We start from the raw sequence: 23,135 nt of genomic DNA, 5'->3' as shown, positions 1-23,135 counted from the left end.
CTCCCGTTCCAAGGCTGCGGTAACGTGAGCCGCCGGATGCAAAACCGTGGGAACGCCGTTCACCTCGCTCAGAGGCTATCCTTACCATATTAACACTACTGTAGGAGCAACGGAAGTCAGACGGCGGCTGGCGGCACCACGGCTTTGCACTCTGCGGCTCACGTTACCGCAGTTTCACAAGCGTGTCGGACAACTATGGTGGCCTTCAGGTAACGTCAAAACTAGGGCAGTCAAAGTTAACGCAATAATAACGCGTTAATGCAAATTCATTTTAATGCCACTAATTTCTTTAACGCATTAACACAATTTGTGATTTTTAGGTTGTAGCTAGAGTGAATCTACAGAACCTAATGAATCCATCAGTACCAACCATGTCATACTAGCTTGTCGTGAAGGAGGATAAATAACGCTCCAAACTTATGCTAAATTTTGGCGAGGAAAGACGGTCATGGCCATTCTCAAAGGGGTACCTTGACCTCTGACCTCCAGATATGTAAATGAAAATGGGTTCTCTGGGTACCCACGAGTCTCCCCTTTACAGACATGACCACTTTATGATAATCACATGCAGTTTGGGGCAAGTCATAGTCAAGTCAGCACACTGACACACTGACAGCTGTTGTTGCCTGTTGGGCTGCAGTTTGCCATGTTATGACTTGAGCATATTTTTATGCTAAATGCAGTACCTGTGAGGGTTTCTGGACAATAATAGTCATTGTTTTGTGTTAATTGATTTTTAATAACGCATCATATTTGCCCACTCCCATGTTGATAAGAGTATTAAATACTTGACAAATCTCCCTTTTGAGGTACATTTTGAACAGATAAAAATGTGCGATTAATTTGCGATTGATCATGATTAAATATTTAAATCGATTGAGAGCCCTAGTAAAAACATGAAAGGCTCTCTCTAGAGCCAGTGTTTGGTTTGTCCATTCTGCGCTTCTGTAGAAACATGGCGGGAAAAAAAAGAATATCTAGTTTCTCACAGTTTTGCACTCTAGTTTTTTTGGATTTGGGAGAGTTGTTCATGTTTACTAATAGTTTTTTGACTGTTTTAGACCAGGGGAATAACATGGACTATTGAAAATGGGCGTAGTTCCCCTTTAAGACTGTTCTGATTAAGTAAATGGACAGGAGTAAAGAATCTAAGTGTTTTACTGATTAGTTAATCTTGTAGTCTTTTTAAAAAGAAAGACCATCACACGGTGTTTTGTTCAAATCAGTCAGCAACAGTCCAAAATCACCAAAGTGATCAGTTCACATTGATATAAAACAGAGAAAAGCCAGTTTACTGATTGAATATCCCTCAGAGTAAAGGTCATTCATGGGCAAACAGTCAGAACCACTTCCTTCAGCTGGGACAGTAGTGGGTGGGAGGTTTTTGGACATGCAGTCCAGTACAGAATCTGTCGTTGGACTTGACGTAAATTGTTGTTCCCTCACAGTCCCTCAAACAGCTGGAGAGAGATATTTTTAAAAAGGAATGTGGGAAAATGTCCAGATGTGCCTCAACTGACTTGATGGGGATTTGTGTTTTAGAATTGTGTTGAACTTAGTTCAACTTGTAGATATTTAGTTTCCTTTTGAAGTTATTTTTAAAGTGTCAAACCCCCTCATTAGTACTAGTGCTAGTTTAGTACTACAGTACTCAGCCTGTCAAAACGTTTATGTCTGTCAGCTCATTGCTCTCTGTCATTGTTGATATTTATCCGTTTTCAAGGACTTGTGTCCTTATTCGCCCCTGCTTTTTTGTGTTTTTGTGTTTTTGTTGTTTTATATAATATAATACTGTTTGACTAAGATTATGATTATTATTAGTATTATCACTTTTTTCCCCCTCATTGACTACTAATTTGAAAAAGAATAAAAACAAAGTAAATTTAGTCCTCCGAAGATGGAAGGAGATGGCGGGCCAAAATAAATAAATAAATAGAATAACACTGATGATGTCATCAGGGTTATTTCAGCTCGGACTTGGAGACTTTATAAGAGAATATATAATACATTACTTTTCAGTATATGCCAAGTATACTTGGACTCTTCTGTATACTTGACCGGTACACTTAGACTTTTCAGTTTACTTGTCGGTATAAGCCAAGTATACTTGGACTTTTCTGTATGCTTGCCAAGTACACTTAGACTTTTCTGTATACTTGTCAGTATAAGCCAAGTATACTTGGACTCTTTTGTATACTTGCCAAGTACACTTAGACTTTTCTGTATACACGTTGGTATAAGGCAAGTATACTTGGAATTTTCTGTATGCTTGCCAATTGTACTTGGACTGTTTTGTATACTTGCCAAGTACACTTAGACTGTTCTGTATACTTGTCGGTATAAGCCAAGTATACTTGGACTCTTTTGTGTACTTGCCAAGTACACATGGACTTTTCTGTATACACGTTGGTATAAGCCAAGTATACTTAAGTATAATTTAATTTAATTTAATTTAATTGTTATGTATATCCCTGATAAGTACATCAAAAGTAAACTGAAAGCATACTCTCTTATTTTAAGTTTAAAAGAAGAACACTAATAGCACACTTGAATAGACTTACTTTTGGTAAGGCTCTGTAAGGAGTCCCCTGGACCCAAAAAGTTTGAGAACCGCTGCTCTGGACTGTTTATCCTGTTGTGTTTGTGTGTTCTGCATATACTCTGTGAAATATGCAGTCTCACTTACAACACTAACAGCGCAGCTTATGTAACATCAGAGCCTTGTTTTGGTTGTGATGTTGCATGAACAGTGAGGTTTGTCCTGTTATCAGTCTCCTGCGGCGGGTTGGAGCTGGGGGACAGCTCTGATAAGTGACCTGCTGGGATTTCCTCTCCTCCTCCCCTCTCCTCCTCCTCCTCCCTCCTGTCATGAGTGGATGTGCTGAGGTGAGCTGAGGTGCGATGTTGTGAGAACGGGAAGCTCTCTGTTTGTTCTCTTTTTGTTTTGTCCTCAGTGCGTAACAGCGCGCGGCCGATGCGCATCTCGAGGTCTCAGCTAACGAGGAGAGGCGGGTCCGCCGGGACCTACATGTACTGTACTGGTATAAAGTGGGCTGAGACGGGCTATGTAGGCCTGAGTCCTGCTGGTAGCAGAGAGGAGGACCACAAACACACTGGACCGGGTTCATTCAGCAGCGGACACAAGAGACAGCAGCAGGTAGGCAGCAACATGTTGATAACTTTACATCTGGACACGATACGCAGTGCTTTCTGCTCTTTAACTCATTCTTCTTGGCCATTAGGAGCAGCATTTTAGATGCCTTCTTAACAGTCATTTTCACCACTTTTGCACAGTTTATGATTGTCTGCTGCTGAGTGATGATTAATGATGCAATGTTATTAATATGGAGCCTTAAATGACAACTATAACGGTCTCCACATTGTAACTGTAACTACCACACAGTACATCATACATAGGGTGAATTAGCCTAATATGGGATTTTTTATTTTTTTGCATTTTCTGGAATTTATAATGTGATATTATGAAGCCAATATATTAAATCCAAAGCCAGTACCACTAACATCTGCAGGATGTGTCCTAATCAAACTAAATTGTTTGTGTAGTAAGTGTTTTATTGTTATATTATTATACTTAGGCCATGCATCTTCTATAGGCCTATAATTAGGTTTCAGGAGCAGTGTCCCAGTCACGATGCTCCTCCACATTATACAGAGACACACTCTGAATTTCTACAGGGAATAAAACGTACCAGGAGAGATGGTGGGTTTGAGGGTTCTCCCCAAGAAAGTTTTTTTTTTCTTTTTTTTTTTACATCATTTATTATTATTACTAGTTGAATGATTATTTTATTATTTACACATTTTCAGCCTTTGTCTGAGGATTTAATTCTTCTGGAAATGTTTGCCCTGTAAAATCATATTCTATAAATCCAAAGAGGAAATTCAGAAAACTTTTAAATAATGTTTCATTATTTATATTGAATAAATAAAACAGTTATGACGAACAGTTCACTAATTATTTGACAAAATTGAGGTGAACATTGTTTCATAAATTACATGATGACACACGTTGAGTGACAGCCCCATCATTTGCATAATGAGGCAGAAATGTATAAAGAAAAGAACACAGAAAAATAAATAAATAAAAAATAAGTGCAAAAATAAATAAATTAAAAAATTAAAAACAATAATTAATTAATAAATACATTTAAAAATAAATATGAAAAAAAATAGAAACATTTAAAAATAAATATATATATATATATATATATATAATGAATAAATAGATACATTAATAAAAAAAATAATAAATAGAAGAGTAAATAACTAAATAAGGGAATTAATACAATGATAAATAAATAAAGAAGCAAATTAAAACAGAAATATCAATTTATGTCACATTTTATCAATTAATTAATGACCCCATTTGAAGGCACCAAGATAATTGTTTCCATTCTATTTCTATGTTTGTGTATCAATGAAAAGACTCCAGACTGATACACTCTGAACACAATTCCATTGTTTACGCTCAAATACAAATGTCAACCAGGACCGATTGTCACTTTCAGCAGAGCACTTGTCTTTTTAATTTGCTTTAGCTATCATGGACATCAATGATGTCAAGACTCCTGACCATGAACTGGTGCAGCACAAAGGATTCAACTTGATCAGCGGGATTCATGATCCAGACGATGTGGACCAGATTTACGACCTGGAGATCAGAGACTCTGATGTGTTTGCCGTCACATACCCAAAATCAGGTGAGAGGGAAACAAAGATGGAAGAGTCTTCCTCTGTCACACACAGACCCTGTTTACACTTTGTTTACACTTTGTTTTAGAATGGCCGATCACAGATGGACGCTGCTAAACGACCAACAAGATGCACTGTGATCCGATCACTCAAACCACTTGCCGAGTTTGTCTGGCCTGTTCGTTGGCTTGCTCACTAGAGCCGACGGTGCGGGACACACCGAAAAAACGATGCTAACAGACACTCGCCGACGGCCGACAGTCGGCTTATTGTGTCAGGGCCTTTAAATTCCGGCAGACTAGCAATGAGAAGTGCATCGCTGCTTCTCACCGGTTAAAATCATTTGGTCTTTGCAAACAAAAATGTACTTATATTCATTTGCATACAGAGCGGGGAAGTGAGATCCGATCACAAGGAGTCACTCGATGTGGAGACGTATTCTAACGCCAGGTGTGAACTGACGTACTTCGAGCTGTCCACATGCGATCGGCTGACCCAGGACACATGTTAACGCCAGGTATAAACAGGGCCTCGGAGGAGGCGCCAGTACAGCTTCCTCCACCAGATACACTGTTGTGCTGCAGTGGGAGTTCACTTAAGGTCAGCGTGATTCTTGGAGCTCTCAGCATAGAGGAAGGAACCAGGCTGATTAGTATGTACACATGAATGTCGTGCTCTTTTGTGTGTTGCAAATTGATTTCAGCCGAGAGCAGGGGTATCAAATGATCAGCTAGACAAGAGCGTATTGTGAAAACACAAAACACGAGGAGGAATCAGGGCAGAGCTCCACTCAGAGAACAGGAGAGGTGTACTCACACACACGGCTGACCTAATTGCTGCCATTGTACACACAGAGTCTGGGAGATGGAAATGAGGTCCGTCTGCTCTGTTTGACAGGGACCATCTGGATGCAGCAGATCATGTTGCTCCTGGAGGCGAAGGGAGATCTGACCGCCATCAGCAAGGTCAACAACCACTCCAACGCTGACCTCGTCCCCTGGATAGAGTTGAATGGCACCAGAGAGACGTTCATCACCGCTCCGTCACCCAGGCAGAGGGTCAGCCATCTGCAGTTCCAGTTCATGCCTGCTGCTCTGAGCCAGAAGGGCAAGGTCAGCTCTCTCTCAGGTTCACCTACACACTGAAAAAGACTATTCTTTAGGTCCCCCTATTTAATATTTATAAGCAGTCTAGACCCTTTTAGTGCCGACATCTTGATTATGTAACGGCGTTGGCTGGAGGCAAAACAAAAGAGAGACAGGAGGAAAACACAAATTACCTTAGAGTAGGAGGATAAAGTCATTGAAAATGTCATCTTGCTGTGTTTGAAGGAGTATGGCTGCAATTTGAAATTTGATCACAGAAACGGTGCAAACAACGGCAACAGTGCTGACAGAGCTAACAGTGACTATGTTTTCATGCACAAAATATTCTGTTTCTTGCCCTTATCAAAGACAATATTCCTACTAAGCTGTTCATTTTCTGACTTTTTCGGACATTTTTCAGACTTTTTTTGGGGGGTTATTTTTCAGACTTTTTTTCAGTAATTTTTCAGACTTTTTGGGATGGTTGTTTTTCAGACATTTTTCAGACTTTTTTTCGGACATTTTTCATGGTTAATGGAAATCAGTATTCCACTAATATTCCCGTTTCCATGCAGCCATACATACTCTGTGTATAAATACTTTCCAAAGTTCAACTGAAACTAATATGATAACTAATACAGCTGCTGAAGCCTCGTATTAGTTTCAGTTGAACTCCGGGATGAGTCATTACCACAAGTCAACATTAGGATGAGTCATTAATGCAAGTCAACAGTGCTTTCAATGTACATATGTGCATGTGAATGTTGTTTTAAGACAGAGACTCTGCAAATATCCTTCAAGGCATTGATGTTTCCTGAGATATATGCACAAAGGCCCTGTTCAGAATTATATAATATTAACAAGCGTCCTGAGTGATCGCTCTAAGTACAGGTGCACTCAAGACGCATTGAGGACGCGTTGAGATCCGATCACTCAGACCACATTCAGAGGTGGTCTGGGCCACATATGGCCACATCCTTTTAGCAGTGTGTAGTGCGGCATCGTCCTGTCGAGGTTTATTGCACCACAAAGACCGGCTCGCTGTACATTATCCCTTACATGTATAGATACGATAATACGATAATACAATAATACTTTATTGTCAGACAGGTCTGAAATTTGTTTTGCATCACAGCAGCTCCGTATACAACACTTTACAATCAAATGAACATGTCACTGTTTTCTAGACTAGACAAATACAATCTATTTACTTTGAGTTGTTGACGTCTGTATGACAACAAAGTAGAATAAATTAAAAGTCTGTCTTAGTTTGAACAGTTTACAGTTAATGTTTGTACCGGTAGTCACATGGAACTGACATTGGATCGTGTTCCATGACGAACACAAAACGGCATTGCACGTGGTCAAGTCACCTGGTTAAGTCGGCATCGATGCAGGCTCGCTGTTGGAGGGTTTTATAACCCACTTCCACTCCCCGCAAAATTGGTTTGGGATGGCAATTAATATGGCGGACCCTCCATGCGAACGCGCAAAGAGGGTGTTAGGGGGCGGATTGGAATTGGGCCGACGAGAATCTCTGTGTACACGATGGAAGCAGAATACACATTGTGGCGATTGTGAACCTAAAGTGTTATTTTAATTAAATGTGTAGCACCAGATGTGTGACATCATTCTGTGCACCGCAACACATGCATCTCTGCAAACTGTGAGCCAGGTGGTTTGTGCACAACAGGCAAGAGGCCGGGTGTCGCTAACTGCTGTAAAAACCCCAATTGAGACTCATATTGTCAATGTGATGTATACATGTCCAAAGAACGCTCCTAAAATCTGAATAATATCGCCATATCTCACGTCTTAATCGGAAAATGCTCCTTTCGGAATACTGTAAAGCCTAATTCAGAATATCAAAACATAATATGCTGTTTACATGACCCGTATCAAATTCACAATATTGTCATAAGTCAGTGACAACTAACAGAAACCCTGTTTTAGTTTGATCAGATCTCATGCTCTCTTTTCATCCTGCTGTTTGTTGTAGTTGATCTTGTGACTTCCTGCCCTGTAGCTGCAGGAAATGGTACACGCCTAAATCATCCCATTTAACCCAGAGAGGCCAATTTCAGGCCCCAGAAGGGTTTTGGCATGAACATACAGTACAGTTACAGATTGAATTTAGCCTATGTATTATTTCAAAAAGGAATTTAAAAGTCTGTCAGTCGCCATAAACAGGATAGAGTTATAAACTGTTGATACCCAGACTGTTCCTCTTTTAGGTGATCTACGTGGCAAGAAATCCCAAAGATGTCCTCGTGTCTTACTTCTACTTCCACAAAGTTGCAAACATGTTGGAAACTCCGAAGGATTTCGATGACTTCTTTGAGAAATTCATGAGAGGAAACGGTACGTTCTTCGTCTGTCACTCACAAACTGTTTGCACAGAGAATAAACATTCTCTGTGCAAACATTTTAATGTTTGCACAGACAATGTTTATCCTCTCAGCTCGTGATGAAATGTCTGCAGTGTGGTGGTAACATTGTGCATTGTTCATTGCAGTGTTTGGGGGCAGCTGGTTTGAGCATGTTAAGACGTGGCACTCGCACAAGGATGATATGAACATGCTGTTCATCACGTATGAAGAAATGATTCAAGTAGGAGAATAAATCATTTCAATCTGTACATACGCTGTCATGTCATACTGTTTGTTGCAGGCTTGTGTTAAGAAGTATCACTCTATAAAAATGGTTTTGAAAATAGAGCGTTTATGCTACTGTGTTTTTGTCCAGGACCTGCAGTCCGCAGTGGAGAGGATCTCCTTGTTCCTGGGTAAAGAGCTGACTGATGAGCAGCTGGCCGATGTGGTGAAACACAGCACCTTCAAGAACATGAGGAAGATCCCTCAGGCTAACTATGAGCAGGTTCCAGGTGCTCTGCTCAGCCACCACCAGGGAAGATTCATGAGGAAAGGTAAGAGAGGTTTACTGCTTCAGATGCATACAGGAAACTCGAGGCTGTGGCTCACTTTGCTCGACCTCTAATTGATAATAATCAGAACCAAGAAGTATTCAACTGTCAACTCAAAGAGTTACAGAAGTTTCACAATAACAAATTATAACACAATGATCTAAAAACATCTTTGGAAATGTTTGAACTGATAATAGACAGGTGCAGCGCTGTGTTTCCAAAATGATGTAGGCGTACAGAAGGGCTGGAACGATACACCTATCTCCTAATTCAATACTATCACGATACTTGGGTGCCGATTCGATATGTATTGCGATTTTTAAGTATTGAGATTCAATATTACGATTTATTGCGATTTTTGTTAACTTTGTTAACACTAGACCATGGGGAAAAAGTTGAATCATACACTTCTAGGGACTTTTACTTTGGAAAATATCTAAATTAATACAGTAAAATATTAGATTTTCAGCATGTATGTAGTCAAAGATGTCCTGAAGTCAAATATATCAGTCATTGTCAGGAATTATTACGTTTTTTCCAGCAACCCAAAAATCAAAGAATAAAGACATTTCCCTCACAAATTAGTTGTATTTTCTTTTTAATTTATAAGGGACATGAAATGTTTTATACTTCTGATGAATATAATCCAATCAATCTTATTTACATATATGTATTTTAAACAGTTCCTTTTGTTAACACCTTATTTTGAAAACCGGACGTAGTCACACGTGTATACTTCCTCTAACTTCTCCAAGGTCGTCTCTAGCTCTCCCGTCAGCTCCGTTCTCTTTATACATCCATGGTCAGCTCCATCGGGGCCGTCTGAATGCATTTAATATAAATGTCAGTATCTGGGTGCTCTACAGTTGTAGCGTCGGCCCATTTGACCACAGAGATGAGAGTGACGGCCGGCTTGACCGCACGTTACCTCAATACGATAACGTTTCCTGTCCATGACAGAGTTAGCATGCAGCTTTAGCCGTGATGTCTAGCTCTGCTTTTCCTGCAATGTGTGAAACCCAAAGTGGTTTTAACATGTGAGGGTGCAGGTCGTATCCACGCAGACCCTCCAGCGTTTTCTACGTTCTAGTTTCAGCTCGCTGCGGTTTGTTTTGGTTGACGGATACGGAACGGATATGACGTCACGTTACTCAGACTACAACAATAAAAGCGGTAACTTACTTCTACCTCCATATAGACTCAAATGAAGCAAATATATTGATTCTGGCATTAAAAAAATGTATTTCAAAATTGTAACAAAAATGACGGATGACGGATGACTCCGAAATGATGGATCCAAGGTTTTAAAGGCAGACTTGGCTTTAGACAGAAGCCTTAACATTTTGTGAGATGTAGATTAGAGGTGTAACGGCGCACAGAAGTGTTCAAACCCCGGTTTAGGAGTCATATATCCAGACTAATGCTACATGGCCGAGTGAGGATGGATGACTACAACCTTTTCCTTCTCCTTTCATGTACTGTGAACATCAGGCACCATCGGCGACTGGAAGAATCACTTCACCGTGGCCCAGAACCAGAGGTTTGACGAGCTCTTCCACAGAGAGATGAAGGACGTGCCTCTGTGTTTTATCTGGGACATCAGGGACATTGAATGATCAGTTGTTGGTCGCATGACAACAGTAAGAAGAAGAAGATAGTCACAGTTGCAGCTTCATGAACACTATGTGCATGCTATACAGAGAAAAAAAAACATTTTCATGCCAGCTTCTCTTTCCTTCTGCCATACTAGTGCCTTTGTACATTTTAGCCTATGAGGCTACACTTTACTGCAGTTTTCCAAAGCATACTATAGTGTTTTCTCCCTTCCAGGCAGCCGCTGGTTTCCATTCATTTTAGTAGACTTTGAAAATCTATGCAAACCTGCATTGAGGACAGAATATGTAGGTATTTTCTTATGATCAGCTAATAGAGATGTTTTAACGCTGGATGGCGGTGTGTCCAGCTTCTCCGGTCCAGCTTTCGCTGTGGGTCTGTAGGTAGTCCCCCTGGCGCCACTGCACCGACGCACGACGATTGCCTCATTAACGTTATGTTTCTGTTGTAGCATTGGGTTTAAACAGTGGTGGATGAAGTACCTGAAAGCCACACCGGAGTAAAAATACAGCCACCTAACCAGAAAATGACTTTAGTAGAAGTTAAAGTCACCTATTAGAGAGTAAAAGTCTTAAAGTATCTGATATTTCCTATATTAAATGTACTTAAGTATTGAAAGTAAAAGTACAGTTAAACGCTGTTAATGAAAAAGCAAGAATTTTGAGATTTATGAAGTTTATTCCTCCTAACATTTACGCCACCTTCAAAACGGAGGCTACATTACACTTGGAGAAAAACGAGGTCTTCACTACTTTAAGGATTTAAAGAACAGAATCCAGTTTTTCCTTCCCTCGTAGTCGCAAGTAGTGTGATCTGACATGCAGGCTGCCTGGACTTGAGCAGAAATCAAAACTTAACTATGGCATTCAGAGCGCTTTGCACTTGCCCATCACGTGAATGATCGACCACTGATTGACCAAACCTGCTTGCTTGCAATAGTAACCAAGATGTTTAGGGGAAATGTATCGGAGTAAAAGTATATGTCTTATTTAGGAAATGTAGTGGAGTAAAAATGAAAGTTGACAGAAATCTAAAAACTCAAGTAAAGTACAGATACTCCTCATTACTTTATTACATTACACCACTGGGTTTAAATATTTAAATATTGCCAAATAGGCGCTTTTGCTTTTCGTTTTGACACCAAATCCTCCGCCGTCGTCTCGTCTGTCGACTCTCTCTTGTCCTGTGTGTGAAATCTGACTCCTGCTGCTCTGAGCTGAGACTCCGTACGGAGCAGAAACACTCTCACTTTCAGTTTGTAGCGTCCGTTGTCAGACTATGTATTGACAACACGCCGCTGATATGCGTAAATGAACTAAATGGGTTTTATTTCTGTAAAAAAAACAAAAAAAACAAAAAAAAGTGAAACGACGTTGGGGGACAAGTAATGTAACACCGACTACCGCGGCAAGCCTAGTAGCAAGCATTGTTGTCTTGCGATCATATAAAAACATAACTCCAACCATTCCTTCACCAGCCTCGTTTCCATTTTTATGCACATTTTGAAGTATTGCGTTAGAAAAACGTTTTTTACGCTCGCTTGAGACGGTGTTTGTCTTTGTCGAAACAGAGTTGATGAACTAACTGAGGTATGGAAACATGTTGCCGGATGAGTTCTGACGTAGAGAACATTTAACTCACATGACTGATGAGCTGTTTCCGCTGTCCGCAGCCTTTTCCCGTTCACTACAATCATTGCATTGATTTGTCTTTGTTCCGGACAACATGAGACATGGCCAATATATTAGCTGACATGAAAGAACAATTAAAACTTGCCCAGTTGACAAATTCCTGTAGACCTCTCTCCATTTTCCTCTCGTAAATGGTTCGATGGCAGCTTCTTCTGTTTCCAGCTCGCAAACTCTTTTGCTCGGTTTACTGGCGGATTGTAACTGTTATATTATTGTTGCTTGCGAATGCAGTGCAACCCTTTAAATCAATCTCAACTGTATCGCCATGGAAGAATTACTTTGACAGTACTAAAAGCACGCTTTCTGTTCACTACACATCAAGCAGTTTTTAACGTATATATGCGTGTATAGTTTCATACTGTGGTGAAAAGGAAGGCTACTTTATAGGACTTGTAGTAAAATGCAAAAACATTGGTATGTTCTATGGACTTCTATGGCTGCTAAATATATAGTATGAGTCTATGATATACAGGAGATGGTAATATACAATTATGAAAATAATGGTGAAAGCTTGTTGTGTCAGTCTGTACAGGGGAACACACTTACTCTTTATGTCCAATTCCTTAGAAATGTGAGCTGAACTGCAGAGTCTGACTCAAGTCAGGAATCGGATGACTGACAAAAAAGGCCTGCAGTTTTCTAGTTTCATATATATATATATATATATATATATATATATATATATATATATATATATATATATATATATATATATATATATATATATATATATATATATATATATATATATATATATATATTCATATATTCATCGTGAAGGAGGCTAAATAACGCTCCAAACTTGCGCTAAATTTTGGCGAGGAAAAACTGGCATGGCCATTTTCAAAGGAGTCCCTTGACCTCTGACCTCCAGATATGTGAATGAAAATGGGTCCTCTGGGTACCCACGAGTCTCCCCTTTACAGACATGCCCACTTTATGATAATCACATGCAGTTTGGGGCAAGTCATAGTCAAGTCAGCACACTGACACACTGACAGCTGTTGTTGCCTGTTGGGCTGCAGTTTACTATGTTATGATTTGAGCATATTTTTTTATGATAAATGCAGTACCTGTGAGGGTTTCTGGACAATATTCGTCATTGTTTTGTGTTGTTAATTGATTTCTAATAATAAATATATACATCCTCCTGTTCACAAACGTCCCCTCTTGCTGATTGGTTGGTATAGTCTTGTGTGGCAGGTTTTGTTTCCCATTTATAGAGCCGTGGCTGTTTGTGGACACACATATAGAACGGACAGCTAGCGGACCGTGAGGAGATATTTGCTGAATTTCACAAAAATTGTATTGGATTAGAATCACTGACTGCACCTTTAAATAAAAGTTTGAATGCGGTAATCTTACTTGTAATGGAGTATATTTATATATTGCTACTTTAATATCAGTAAAGCGTCTGAATACTTCTTCCACTCCCTGGCCATACTTGATATTTTACTGCCCTCTTCTGGCCAAGTAGCGGGCCTGTCACTGGGATGTTAAACAGCACCAGAGCCGAGTCACACGTTTTCTTTTGGTCAATTTAATTGATCAGGCATAGAAATGAACACTCGTGGGTGTATGTGTTGTAGTTATGACGATTCCCTCTCCAACTGCTGTTAGAGTCTTTAAAAAAATCAATGGGTCTGGTCGGATGATGGTATTCCAGAGAAGAGCAGGTCTGGTCCTGTATGTCCTCAGCAGTCCTCTGTCCTGCTCCTGCTTTAGTCCTCATCACTTCCCATCGCTAAAGGGTTAAAGTCTGGGTCGTCCTCATCCAGGTCCAAGTCCTCAATGTCCTGGAACAGTGACTCATCCACTTCAACGTTGTTTCCAGCTGCAGAGGAAGAAAGCAGGTGTGTGTTAGAATAAAACTAAACCAATAGATCCACTCTGAGCTGAAGGGTTTAGCTTCTCTAGACATTCTTACAATGCTCAACAGACCCCCCAAATATCCTCCCAGTTCATTACAGTCTCAAACATGTTAGTATTAGGGCTGTCAATCGATTCAAATATTTAATTGCAAACTAATCGCACATTTTTTATCTGTTCAAAATGTCCCTTAAAGGGAGATTTGACAAGTATTTAATACGCTTATCAAAGTGGGAATGGGGCAAATATACTGCTTTATGCAAATGTATGTAAATATTTATTATTGGAAATCAAGTAACAACACAAAACAATGACAAATATTGTCCAGAAACCCTCACAGGTACTGCATTTAGCATAAAACAATATGCTCAAATCATAACATGGCAAACTGCAGCCCAACAGGCAACAACAGCTGTCAGTGTGTCAGTGTGCTGACTTGACTGTGACTTGCCCCAAACTGCATGTGATTATCATAAAGTGGGCATGTCTGTAAAGGGGAGACTCGTGGGTACCCATAGAACCCATTTTCATTCATATATCTGGAGGTCAGAGGTCAAGGGACCCCTGTGAAAATAGCAATGCCAGTTTTTCCTCCCCAAAATTTAGTGCAAGTTTGGAGCGTTATTCAGCCTCCTTCTCGACAAGCTAGTATGACATGGCTGGTACCAATGGATTCATTAGGTTTTTCTAGTTTCATATGATGCCAGTAACTTCACTCTAGCTTTAATGTGTTATGATTGTTATAAAACATTATGAATATGTATGAGTGCTATATGACTATAATTATAGGCTGCTATAAGCACATCATAACACAGTAAAAGTATGTTTATAATGCATTATAGAGATAGAAAGTGTTACCAAATTCTTTTTGAATGTTTTCCCACTTTGTACCAAATATAAGCCTTAATAACAACATCACGTGTTACATTACAAAACAGCATCAGTTCCAAACACTCACTGTCTTCAAGGAACTGAATGTCAGATGTGTCCAGGTTGTGGTCTGTCTCAAACAGCTGTTTACCTGGTGAGGTAGAGTACAGATTACATTCTCTTTAGTTCACATATTTAAGTAATCAACTTTGCAAGTAGAGAGCCTTTAAACGACAGCGTCAGAGTTTTACCGGTGAGTTTGAGTTTTACTCCCAGCTCCTCCTCTTTCTGTCTTTTCCTCCTCAGCTCGTTCATCTCCACCTCAAACCTGGCTTTCCACATCAGGAAGTTTTCAATGGTTACCACCGTGCCCTGGAACAACACCTGTCAAACACACACACATCATTATATAGTGCTGTCAAGGTTTATGCGATAATAACGCGTTAACGCAAATTTGTTTTAACACTACTAATTTTTTTAAAGCATTTAGATTTGAGTGGGCTGAGTTTTAAAGCTAGAGTGAAGATACTGGTATCATATAAAACTATAAAACATAATGAATTCATTGGTACCAACCATGTCATACCAGCTTGTGCCGAAGGAGGTTAAATAACACTCCAAACCTGCGCTAAATTTTGTCGAGGAAAAACTGTCATGTCCATTTTCAAAGGGGTCCCTTGACCTCTGACCTCCAGATATGTGAATGAAAATGGGTTCTATGGGTGCCCACGAGTCTCCCCTTTACAGACATGCCCACTTTATGATAATCACATGCAGTTTGGGGCAAGTCATAGTCAAGTCAGCACACTGACACGCTGACAGCTGTTGTTGCCTGTTGGGCTTCAGTTTGCCATGTTATGATTTGAGCATATTGTTTCATGCTAAATGCAGTACCTGTGAGGGTTTCTGGACAATATTTGTCATTGTTTTGTGTTGTTAATTGATTTCTAATAATAAATATATACATATATTTGCATAAAGCAGCATATTTGTCCACTCCCGTGTTGATAAGAGTATTAGATACTTGACAAATCTCACTTTACATTTTGAACAGTTAAAAAATGTGCGATTAATTTGCGTTTAATCGTGATTAAATATTTCAATCGATTGACAGCCCTGGTATTAATATTTGTTTAAAAGGAATTAATACCAAATGAGTAGCTTGTGAGTATTGAAGTATCAATACCACGGTATCGATAAGACTGAAATTAATGATATGACATTGATTTATCACAATGTGGAAACATGGTAAATGTATGTGAACTGTATATTTTTGCTGTTCCTACCTTCTCTGCTTCCTCTGCCTCGGCCTCTTTCCGCTGTTTCTCCTCCTCTCGTCTGTTTTTCGTCGTATCCACTATTTCGTTGAGTTTCTCCTGAACGGCTGTCACCAGGGTGAAAATCATCACCATGCCCAGGTTTTCTTCTGCCTGCACAGCAACCACATGTACACATTGTTGATACTGATTGCATTGATTAACAGTCGGTGTTAAATTGACAGCAGCTGGCAGGTTGAGACCCGGTACGGGAGCGAGAGACAAAGTAAACAAACTTGCGCTGTAACAAACCGTGAGCAGACAGTGTGACGTTGGCAATGGTTTTGAGGATAACATCTTTATCTAAACGGACCGAAGTGATATTTTCTGTTTAATATGCTGCAGCTGAGCAGCCAATTAGCTATCTAGCCTGCAAACTGACATTAGCAGTGCACTTTTCCAAAGTCAATGTATGCTTTGGCAGAAAAAGAACATGACATTTCATTTCAGGTGGACTGCTATTGGTTTAAAGTTTGCAAGAGTTTGCAAAGAGCATCCAAAACAACTCACTGACCAAACAACTTCAGATAGAATATCACTTATCAAGTTATCATGTTCAGATGGACAGACCTGCTGCTGCAGTAAGGTGAGGACGTCCTCCACGTCATTGTCCTCCAGGTTCTCCTGGGAGTGGATCTCCCACAGCGGAGGCTCATCTGGGTATTTCTCTACATATGTGAACTTTAACGTTGCTTCTGAGGCTGCAAGAAAAAGGCAGACGGCTCATGTTATCACACTTTGCTATATTTCTACTTTCAAGCTCAGTTTTTTTGTACGGTGTTTACAACACAGCTCAAATCAGCTCTGGCATGCTATTTCACTCACTTTTTCTTTCACCATATTTTTAATATCTCCTTTAATATCACTGACAAATTTAATTTTGAACAAGGTGAGATTTCATAACAGTAGTTAATTGTCATGTGTGCAACGGATGACATTTTGCAACCACATCGGTATACTCACTTTCACCATCTTCCCCTGCATCTGATGCCACAGTGATGGTGAAGCTGATGGGATCATCTGCAAGCACTACAAACACACGAGGATTAGTATCATTTCTACATCTTGATATTTGATAAACAGCAAGCTGCCGAGGTTACATCAGGCATCAACTAAAATGTGTAACATGTAACTCCAAGTACACGAAAAGCTCCTTGGGCACAGACCAGTTAGATACGTCTCTCTTAAAGCTCGCTGCCCCCATCATTGTGGTACTTTTGACATGCATTTTATAATTTAACGCTTTTCTCTGGTTCAATTACAAAAGTCTGTGAATCAGCCCTAGTAACCCCGCTACATACAGGAGGATTGATTTGAATGATTATAGGCGCATCGCCAAACTCCCATGTTTGGCTGAATTGTTGGAATCTTTTGTAAATTAACAGCTTCGTACTTTCTTGTCTGCAAATTCTATTTTAAAACCGTTTCGATCTGGATTCGCAGCACCATCACTGCAGCGACTGTGAATGCTGCAAATTATATAGTTTCTTTCTTACTTTTTCTCATTGGCATTTCACACTGTTAATCACAGACTACTTCTGAGTGAAATGGCCTTACTCGGTTTTTATGAGGCATCCTCTAAATTGTTTAAATTTAAAGATAAAAATGGTGTGCCACAAGGTTCAATTGTAGGCCCTCGTGTTGTTTACCTCGTATCTTTATGATCAATGTGCCTCAGTAGACAACTGCAAACAACATTTTTATGCAGATGACATTATTCTTTATTCATATGCGCCATCTGTGGAGCAAATCATTGCTGTGAAAGAGCTTAATGCTCAGTCAATTTTCGCTGAATAAACCATTGTTATTTAAAAAATGTGCCACGAATCAATTCTACTTCTTATGATTAAGTTCAGTCACACTTGTTTTAACAAAATAGTTTTTGAAAAGCATTCATGATTTTTGTAAATGTAATATATTATAACCCTGTTGTTAAGATGACATTACATTTGGTGATTATGACTTGTTTAGGACTCCAAACTCCCAGTTTAGGACTTGAGTGCAAAGACTTGAGACTTACTTGTGACTTGCAAAACAATGACTTGTCCCACCTCTGGTATATACAGTATAATACAGTATACTGTATAATACAGTGTATATATAGAAGCAGCCTCCAGAATATCTACGCACATATACATATTATATGGTGTTCAGTCAATTTTCCCTGAATAAACCATTGTTGATGATTATGTATAGAGTATAATATACCAGAGGTGTGGACGCGAGTCACTTTGATGACTTTAGACTTGACTTGACAAAATCAAAAGACTTGCACCTCGACTTGGACTTAAACACCAACGACTTGTGACTTCACTTGGACTTGAGACTTTTGACTTGAAAATACTTGATACCTTCCCCCAAGCACAAAGCTTAAAAAGACTTTAAAAAAAAAAATTGGCCACAAATCAGTTCTACTTTTTTTATGATTAAGTCAGTCCCATTTGTTTTAACAAAATACAGTTTTTAAAAAGCATTCATGATTTTTGTAAATGTAATATATTATAACCCTGTTGTTAAACTGACCATCACATTTGGTGATTATGACTTGTTTAGGACTCCAAACTCACAGTTTAGGACTCGAGACTTACTTGTGACTTACAAAACAATGGCTTGTCCCACCTCTGGTATATACAGTATAATACAGTGTGTATATAGAAGCAGGCCAGACTATCTATGCACATACACATTGTGACTTGTGACTTCACTTGGACTTGAGACTTTTGACTTGAAAATACTTGATACCTTTCCCCAAGCACAAAGCTTAAAAAGTGTTATTTAAAAAAAATATTAATTAATTAAAAGTGGGCACAAATCAATTCTACTTTTTTTTATGATTAAGTTCAGTCACACTTGTTTTAACAAAATACAGTTTTTAAAAAGCATTCATGACTTTTGTAAACTTAATAAATTATCACTCTGTCATTACAGAGTACATTTGGTGATTATGACTTGTTTAGGACTCCAAACTCACAGTTTAGGACTTGAGTGCAAAGACTTGAGACTTACTTGTGACTTGCAAAACACTGACTTGTCCCACCTCTGGTATATACAGTATAATACAGTATACTGTATAATACAGTGTATATATAGAAGCAGCCTCCAGAATAGCTATGCACATATACATGTTATATGGTGTTCAATAAGGGAGGAAGAATTAGACAGAGTTTGGTGTACTTGTGTGTCCATATGAGACCCAGTAAAGGCCCACTGTCTCAGCTCACAGTCACTGCTGGATGTCTCACATTGAGCTCGTTACAACAACAATAAATGAACATCACTGGGTGACAAAACCAAATAGTTCACTACATGTGTTTGATTTCTCCTTTAGAAAACAACGTGAACATTCAGCTAACTCACTTAGCTAGTCTGAGAGCTAACGGTCTCTGTCTGTCTCTCTGTCTGTCCTCTGTCTCTCTGTCTCACGTTACGGTGATATAAAAGTCAAACCTGTGTAAGAGTCCGGGTAGATGGACTCTATCGCTTCTAGTTCATTCCGTTGCTCTTCGGCGTAGTCGGTCATGTTGTTGTGTCTGCAGGCTATCTTAGACTAATCATCCCCGCTGTGTTGAAGTGTTGAAGCTAACAGACACCGTGCTGCTGCTGCGTGCGCTACAGAGACCGAGTGATCGATGAGATCGGGATTCGGACGTTTTGGTCTGATGCCGGTACACTTAACTAGATGTGTAAAAGCTCATATAAGGGGAGATATTACTGTTTCAACATGTGGTCACAATACATCTGGGTGGCTATAACTTTAGGTATGTCTGCTTTATTCAGGAGTTCTTCTCCAAATTCAGTGTGACCACACTGATAACGTCACTTTTCTGATCGATTGCTTGGGTCTTCTTCTTCTTCTTCTTCTTCTTCTTCTTCGTCTTGTATTTTCTTCTTCTTCTTCTTTGGTGTTTATTGGCGGTTGGCAAACCAGCTTATAGGTGCATTACCGCCGCCATCTGGACCACTGGAAAACAGAAACAAAATAAAAAAAATAAAAATAATAATTCTTAAAATAAAATAATAATAATAATAATAATAATAATAATAATAATAATAATAATAATAATAATAATAATAATATTAATAATAATAATAATAATAATAAAGATGAAAACTCTAGATTCGTTTAACTAAATCAGTTTCTCTTAAAAACGGAATAATTTCACAGTATATGTTATCTAACCACACCTCACACCCCACACCTCACCTCCATACCATTATTGATACACAGTACACCTGAACAGAATGGACTGAAATGCTGTGCAATATGCTGCCTTCCACTGCGTAATTGTCTGAAATATATTAATTATTTATTTTTTTAAATATTTTTGAGAGTTACAAGTTCTTTTAATATGGTCATGGAGCATATATATATATATGTATATATATATATACTGTATATTTGTATTCTGGGGGTATCGTTCCTATGCAGAGGGTAATTTAGTTTATTTATTGACTATACTGAGGGCGTTATATATTTTAATAATTTATTTATTTATTGTGTTGAGTTGAATGTGCTACTTATTTTGTACTGTAATTACCTTGTGCCTGTTCTACCTTTTTTCTTTTCTTAAAGCTGACTTGGTGTAAACTGCTCAGAATTCCATGTACTTATAAGGACAAATGGCAAATAAAACTCTTGAATCTCTTAAAATCTTGAAAATGACAATGAAAAGTCCTGATGTTTTGCCTTCCTTAGTGACTGTAAAAGGTGATTCTTCTGGATAATGTAATTCCTGCAGTGTATCAAAGGGCCTACATGTTCGACAGTTTCTGATTGATTACAATATGTGGATTTCCCAGTTGGGTGCTTGCCTATTCTATATAATGTATAGTTAAGACCTGTATGTCCGAATCTCAGACGAGTGATGACATTTTCTTCCCTTCTTTTCCAGCCCACCTTTTCTTCTTCTTCTTCGTTGTTGGAGTTTAATGGCGGTTGGCAAACAACCACCATGGTGCGTAAACGCCACCAACTGGTAGGAGTGTGGATCAGGACTCTAGCTATTCACTGGTTTTACTACGAAATTGAAAATAATATTTAAAAAAGTATATAATGTACCGTTTAAGGTGAATTAGCCTAATGTGGGACATTTTTGCATTTCAGACTTGTGGAAGATATTGCGATATGACTCCATGATATGACTCATAAAAGAAATGGTAAGACATATCAGTACTCTTAGTGAAAAGTTGTCTCAGAAAAATCTATATGACCCTTTCTGTTCTGAATGTTTGATCTATGGAGGGTTTATATTTCTAAAACTTTCCTCAAGCCGAGAAATCATCACAATGTAAAGTCTATGGGGCAAGCAGGAGCTCGTGGGCGGAGCCAGCGGGAGAAACACTACTGTGCATATTCAGTGGGCCACGAAACTCGGAAGTAAAACCGAAAGCTAAAAAACTTTTTTCAGTAGACTTTATTTTAAATATGTAAACAATAAAAAGAACAATTAAACCAATACACAGGACGACAAAACTTTTTCTTCGTATGCACCAGGCAAGCAATTCTCATTGGAATGAATAGGCACCATTTTGGGGTCTGGTATCCAGTTCTAATTAGTGGCGTAAATATCAACAGTGCAACCGGTGCGGCGCCAAGGGGGTCCAGAAGCTGTCAGGGGCCCAGAAATCACCTTCCTATATCGTGTCCACACTGAATCCGTTATACACACTTCTGTTACATCATGTAAACAAACCACGTGGGCTACCTATCAGCGGTGCGCTCAACATCAGACTGGAGATGTAACCACTTATCTTCCTACATTTGTTCTTTTTAAACAGTAAACACACATTTTATATTGTGATATTTACTGGAAATGACATACAATATAGCCAACAGCAGTAGGAAACTTTCAGCTCTCTGGTGATCTCCCTCCAGTTCAGCTCAAAACGGCGTGCCATGTAGCGCTGCGGCTGTCACAGCTGGGACATTCTAATAAAAATGGACATGGTTCTTAAGCAGTCAATTGACTTTGCAGAGCACAGGACCTGTAGAATAAACTTCTAATGGCTGAGTACTGGTTTCTTTTTGTTATTATGGAGTGGGATCATGGATTTAAATCTATAGCACTGTAATTGTTACATCTGATATGTTGGAAAATGTGCACCTACTGTAATCTGTGACTGTGTTTACTATTTGGCGGCTGAGTCCAGGGCAGGCTGTTAAGTTAGCGTTGATAAATTTGGCGCTCCGTCTGCTGTCCGTGGTGCTGATCTCTTGCAGGATGGGAGTGGTTGAGAAAAAAATTTGCGTTGGGGCCAATCACAATAACGCTGCTGTTACTAATAATACATCCATGGTGGGTACCCATTGAACCCATTTTCATTCACATATCTGGAGGTCAGAGGTCAAGGGACCCCTTTGAAAATGGCCATGCCCTTTTTTCCTCACCAAAATGTTGCCTAACTTTGGAGCGTTATTTATACTTCTTTCCGACAAGCTAGTATAACATGGTTGGTACCGATGGATTCTTTAGTTTTTTTTTGTTTTATTTCATACCAGTACCTTCACACTCACTCGCTCTAAAAGCCTGCTGAAAGACAGTAAAGTTGTGTGTGTTTGGTTATGGTGGGTCGACAGGCTGGTGGATCATTGAGCGTGTCAGTGACCTCAGTAGGCAGATGTCTGTCCACAGCTTCATTCCTTTACATGAGTAAAAATAAAACATCCACAACTCTGTAAACAGCTTAAATAAAGAGATGGAAATCCCCTATCTGCCTAATCACACAGTCTGACTTCTACTTTGTCATGTATCAACATGAATCCACACAGCTTCTACCCAACAGTGCAGGTGATCCAGAGGGAAAGTGTTGTATGGTACTTCCTCAGTGGCTGTTTATCCTCTAAAGAAAAGCAAGGTGCTCATAACTTGGGTGTAACGTTAGACACCCACCTTTCTTTTGAGAACAAAGTGGCTGACGTGGTGTAGTTGAGCTACAGGGGTTATTCAAGTTTCAACTTGTCTGGTAACCATCACAGTTGGAAACAGACCAGTGGCTTGTAGTATGGTATGGCACTTCTATAGTCTTTCACCTGGTTGAGTATTTGTACCTAAAG

The 23,135-nt window shown here is 39.3% G+C and overlaps 3 protein-coding genes across 4 annotated transcripts in view; 1 reads left to right on the top strand and 2 right to left on the bottom strand.

The window, feature by feature from the left end:
* cndp1 (carnosine dipeptidase 1) overlaps positions 1-23,135 on the bottom strand; it is a 149,696-nt gene that overhangs the window by 29,921 nt on the left and 96,640 nt on the right. The gene's annotated exons all lie outside the window — the stretch shown is intronic.
* Positions 478-11,530, top strand: LOC141779598 (amine sulfotransferase-like). 2 transcript variants are annotated; one of them, XM_074654495.1, is made up of 8 exons: positions 478-3,157; positions 4,560-4,721; positions 5,611-5,825; positions 8,033-8,159; positions 8,314-8,408; positions 8,544-8,724; positions 10,213-10,361; positions 10,552-11,530. In XM_074654495.1, exons 2-7 carry the CDS (start codon positions 4,565-4,567, stop codon positions 10,335-10,337), a joined length of 900 nt encoding a protein of 299 aa, XP_074510596.1. In that variant the 5' UTR covers positions 478-3,157; positions 4,560-4,564; the 3' UTR covers positions 10,338-10,361; positions 10,552-11,530. The 2 variants fall into 2 exon arrangements, with proteins under 2 accessions (XP_074510596.1, XP_074510595.1); XM_074654494.1 differs by having other exon boundaries at positions 2,270-3,157; positions 10,213-11,530.
* rwdd1 (RWD domain containing 1) lies at positions 13,551-19,911 on the bottom strand. The gene is made up of 7 exons (XM_074654496.1): positions 19,529-19,911; positions 17,045-17,110; positions 16,652-16,782; positions 16,052-16,195; positions 15,017-15,149; positions 14,854-14,916; positions 13,551-13,860 (listed from the first exon to the last, which is right to left on the bottom strand). Exons 1-7 carry the CDS (start codon positions 19,599-19,601, stop codon positions 13,748-13,750), a joined length of 723 nt encoding a protein of 240 aa, XP_074510597.1. The 5' UTR covers positions 19,602-19,911; the 3' UTR covers positions 13,551-13,747.

The sequence above is a fragment of the Sebastes fasciatus genome, chromosome 12 (assembly GCF_043250625.1).
Source record: "Sebastes fasciatus isolate fSebFas1 chromosome 12, fSebFas1.pri, whole genome shotgun sequence".
Lineage (NCBI taxonomy): Eukaryota > Metazoa > Chordata > Actinopteri > Perciformes > Sebastidae > Sebastes > Sebastes fasciatus.
This window is presented reverse-complemented; position numbering and strand designations above follow the sequence as displayed.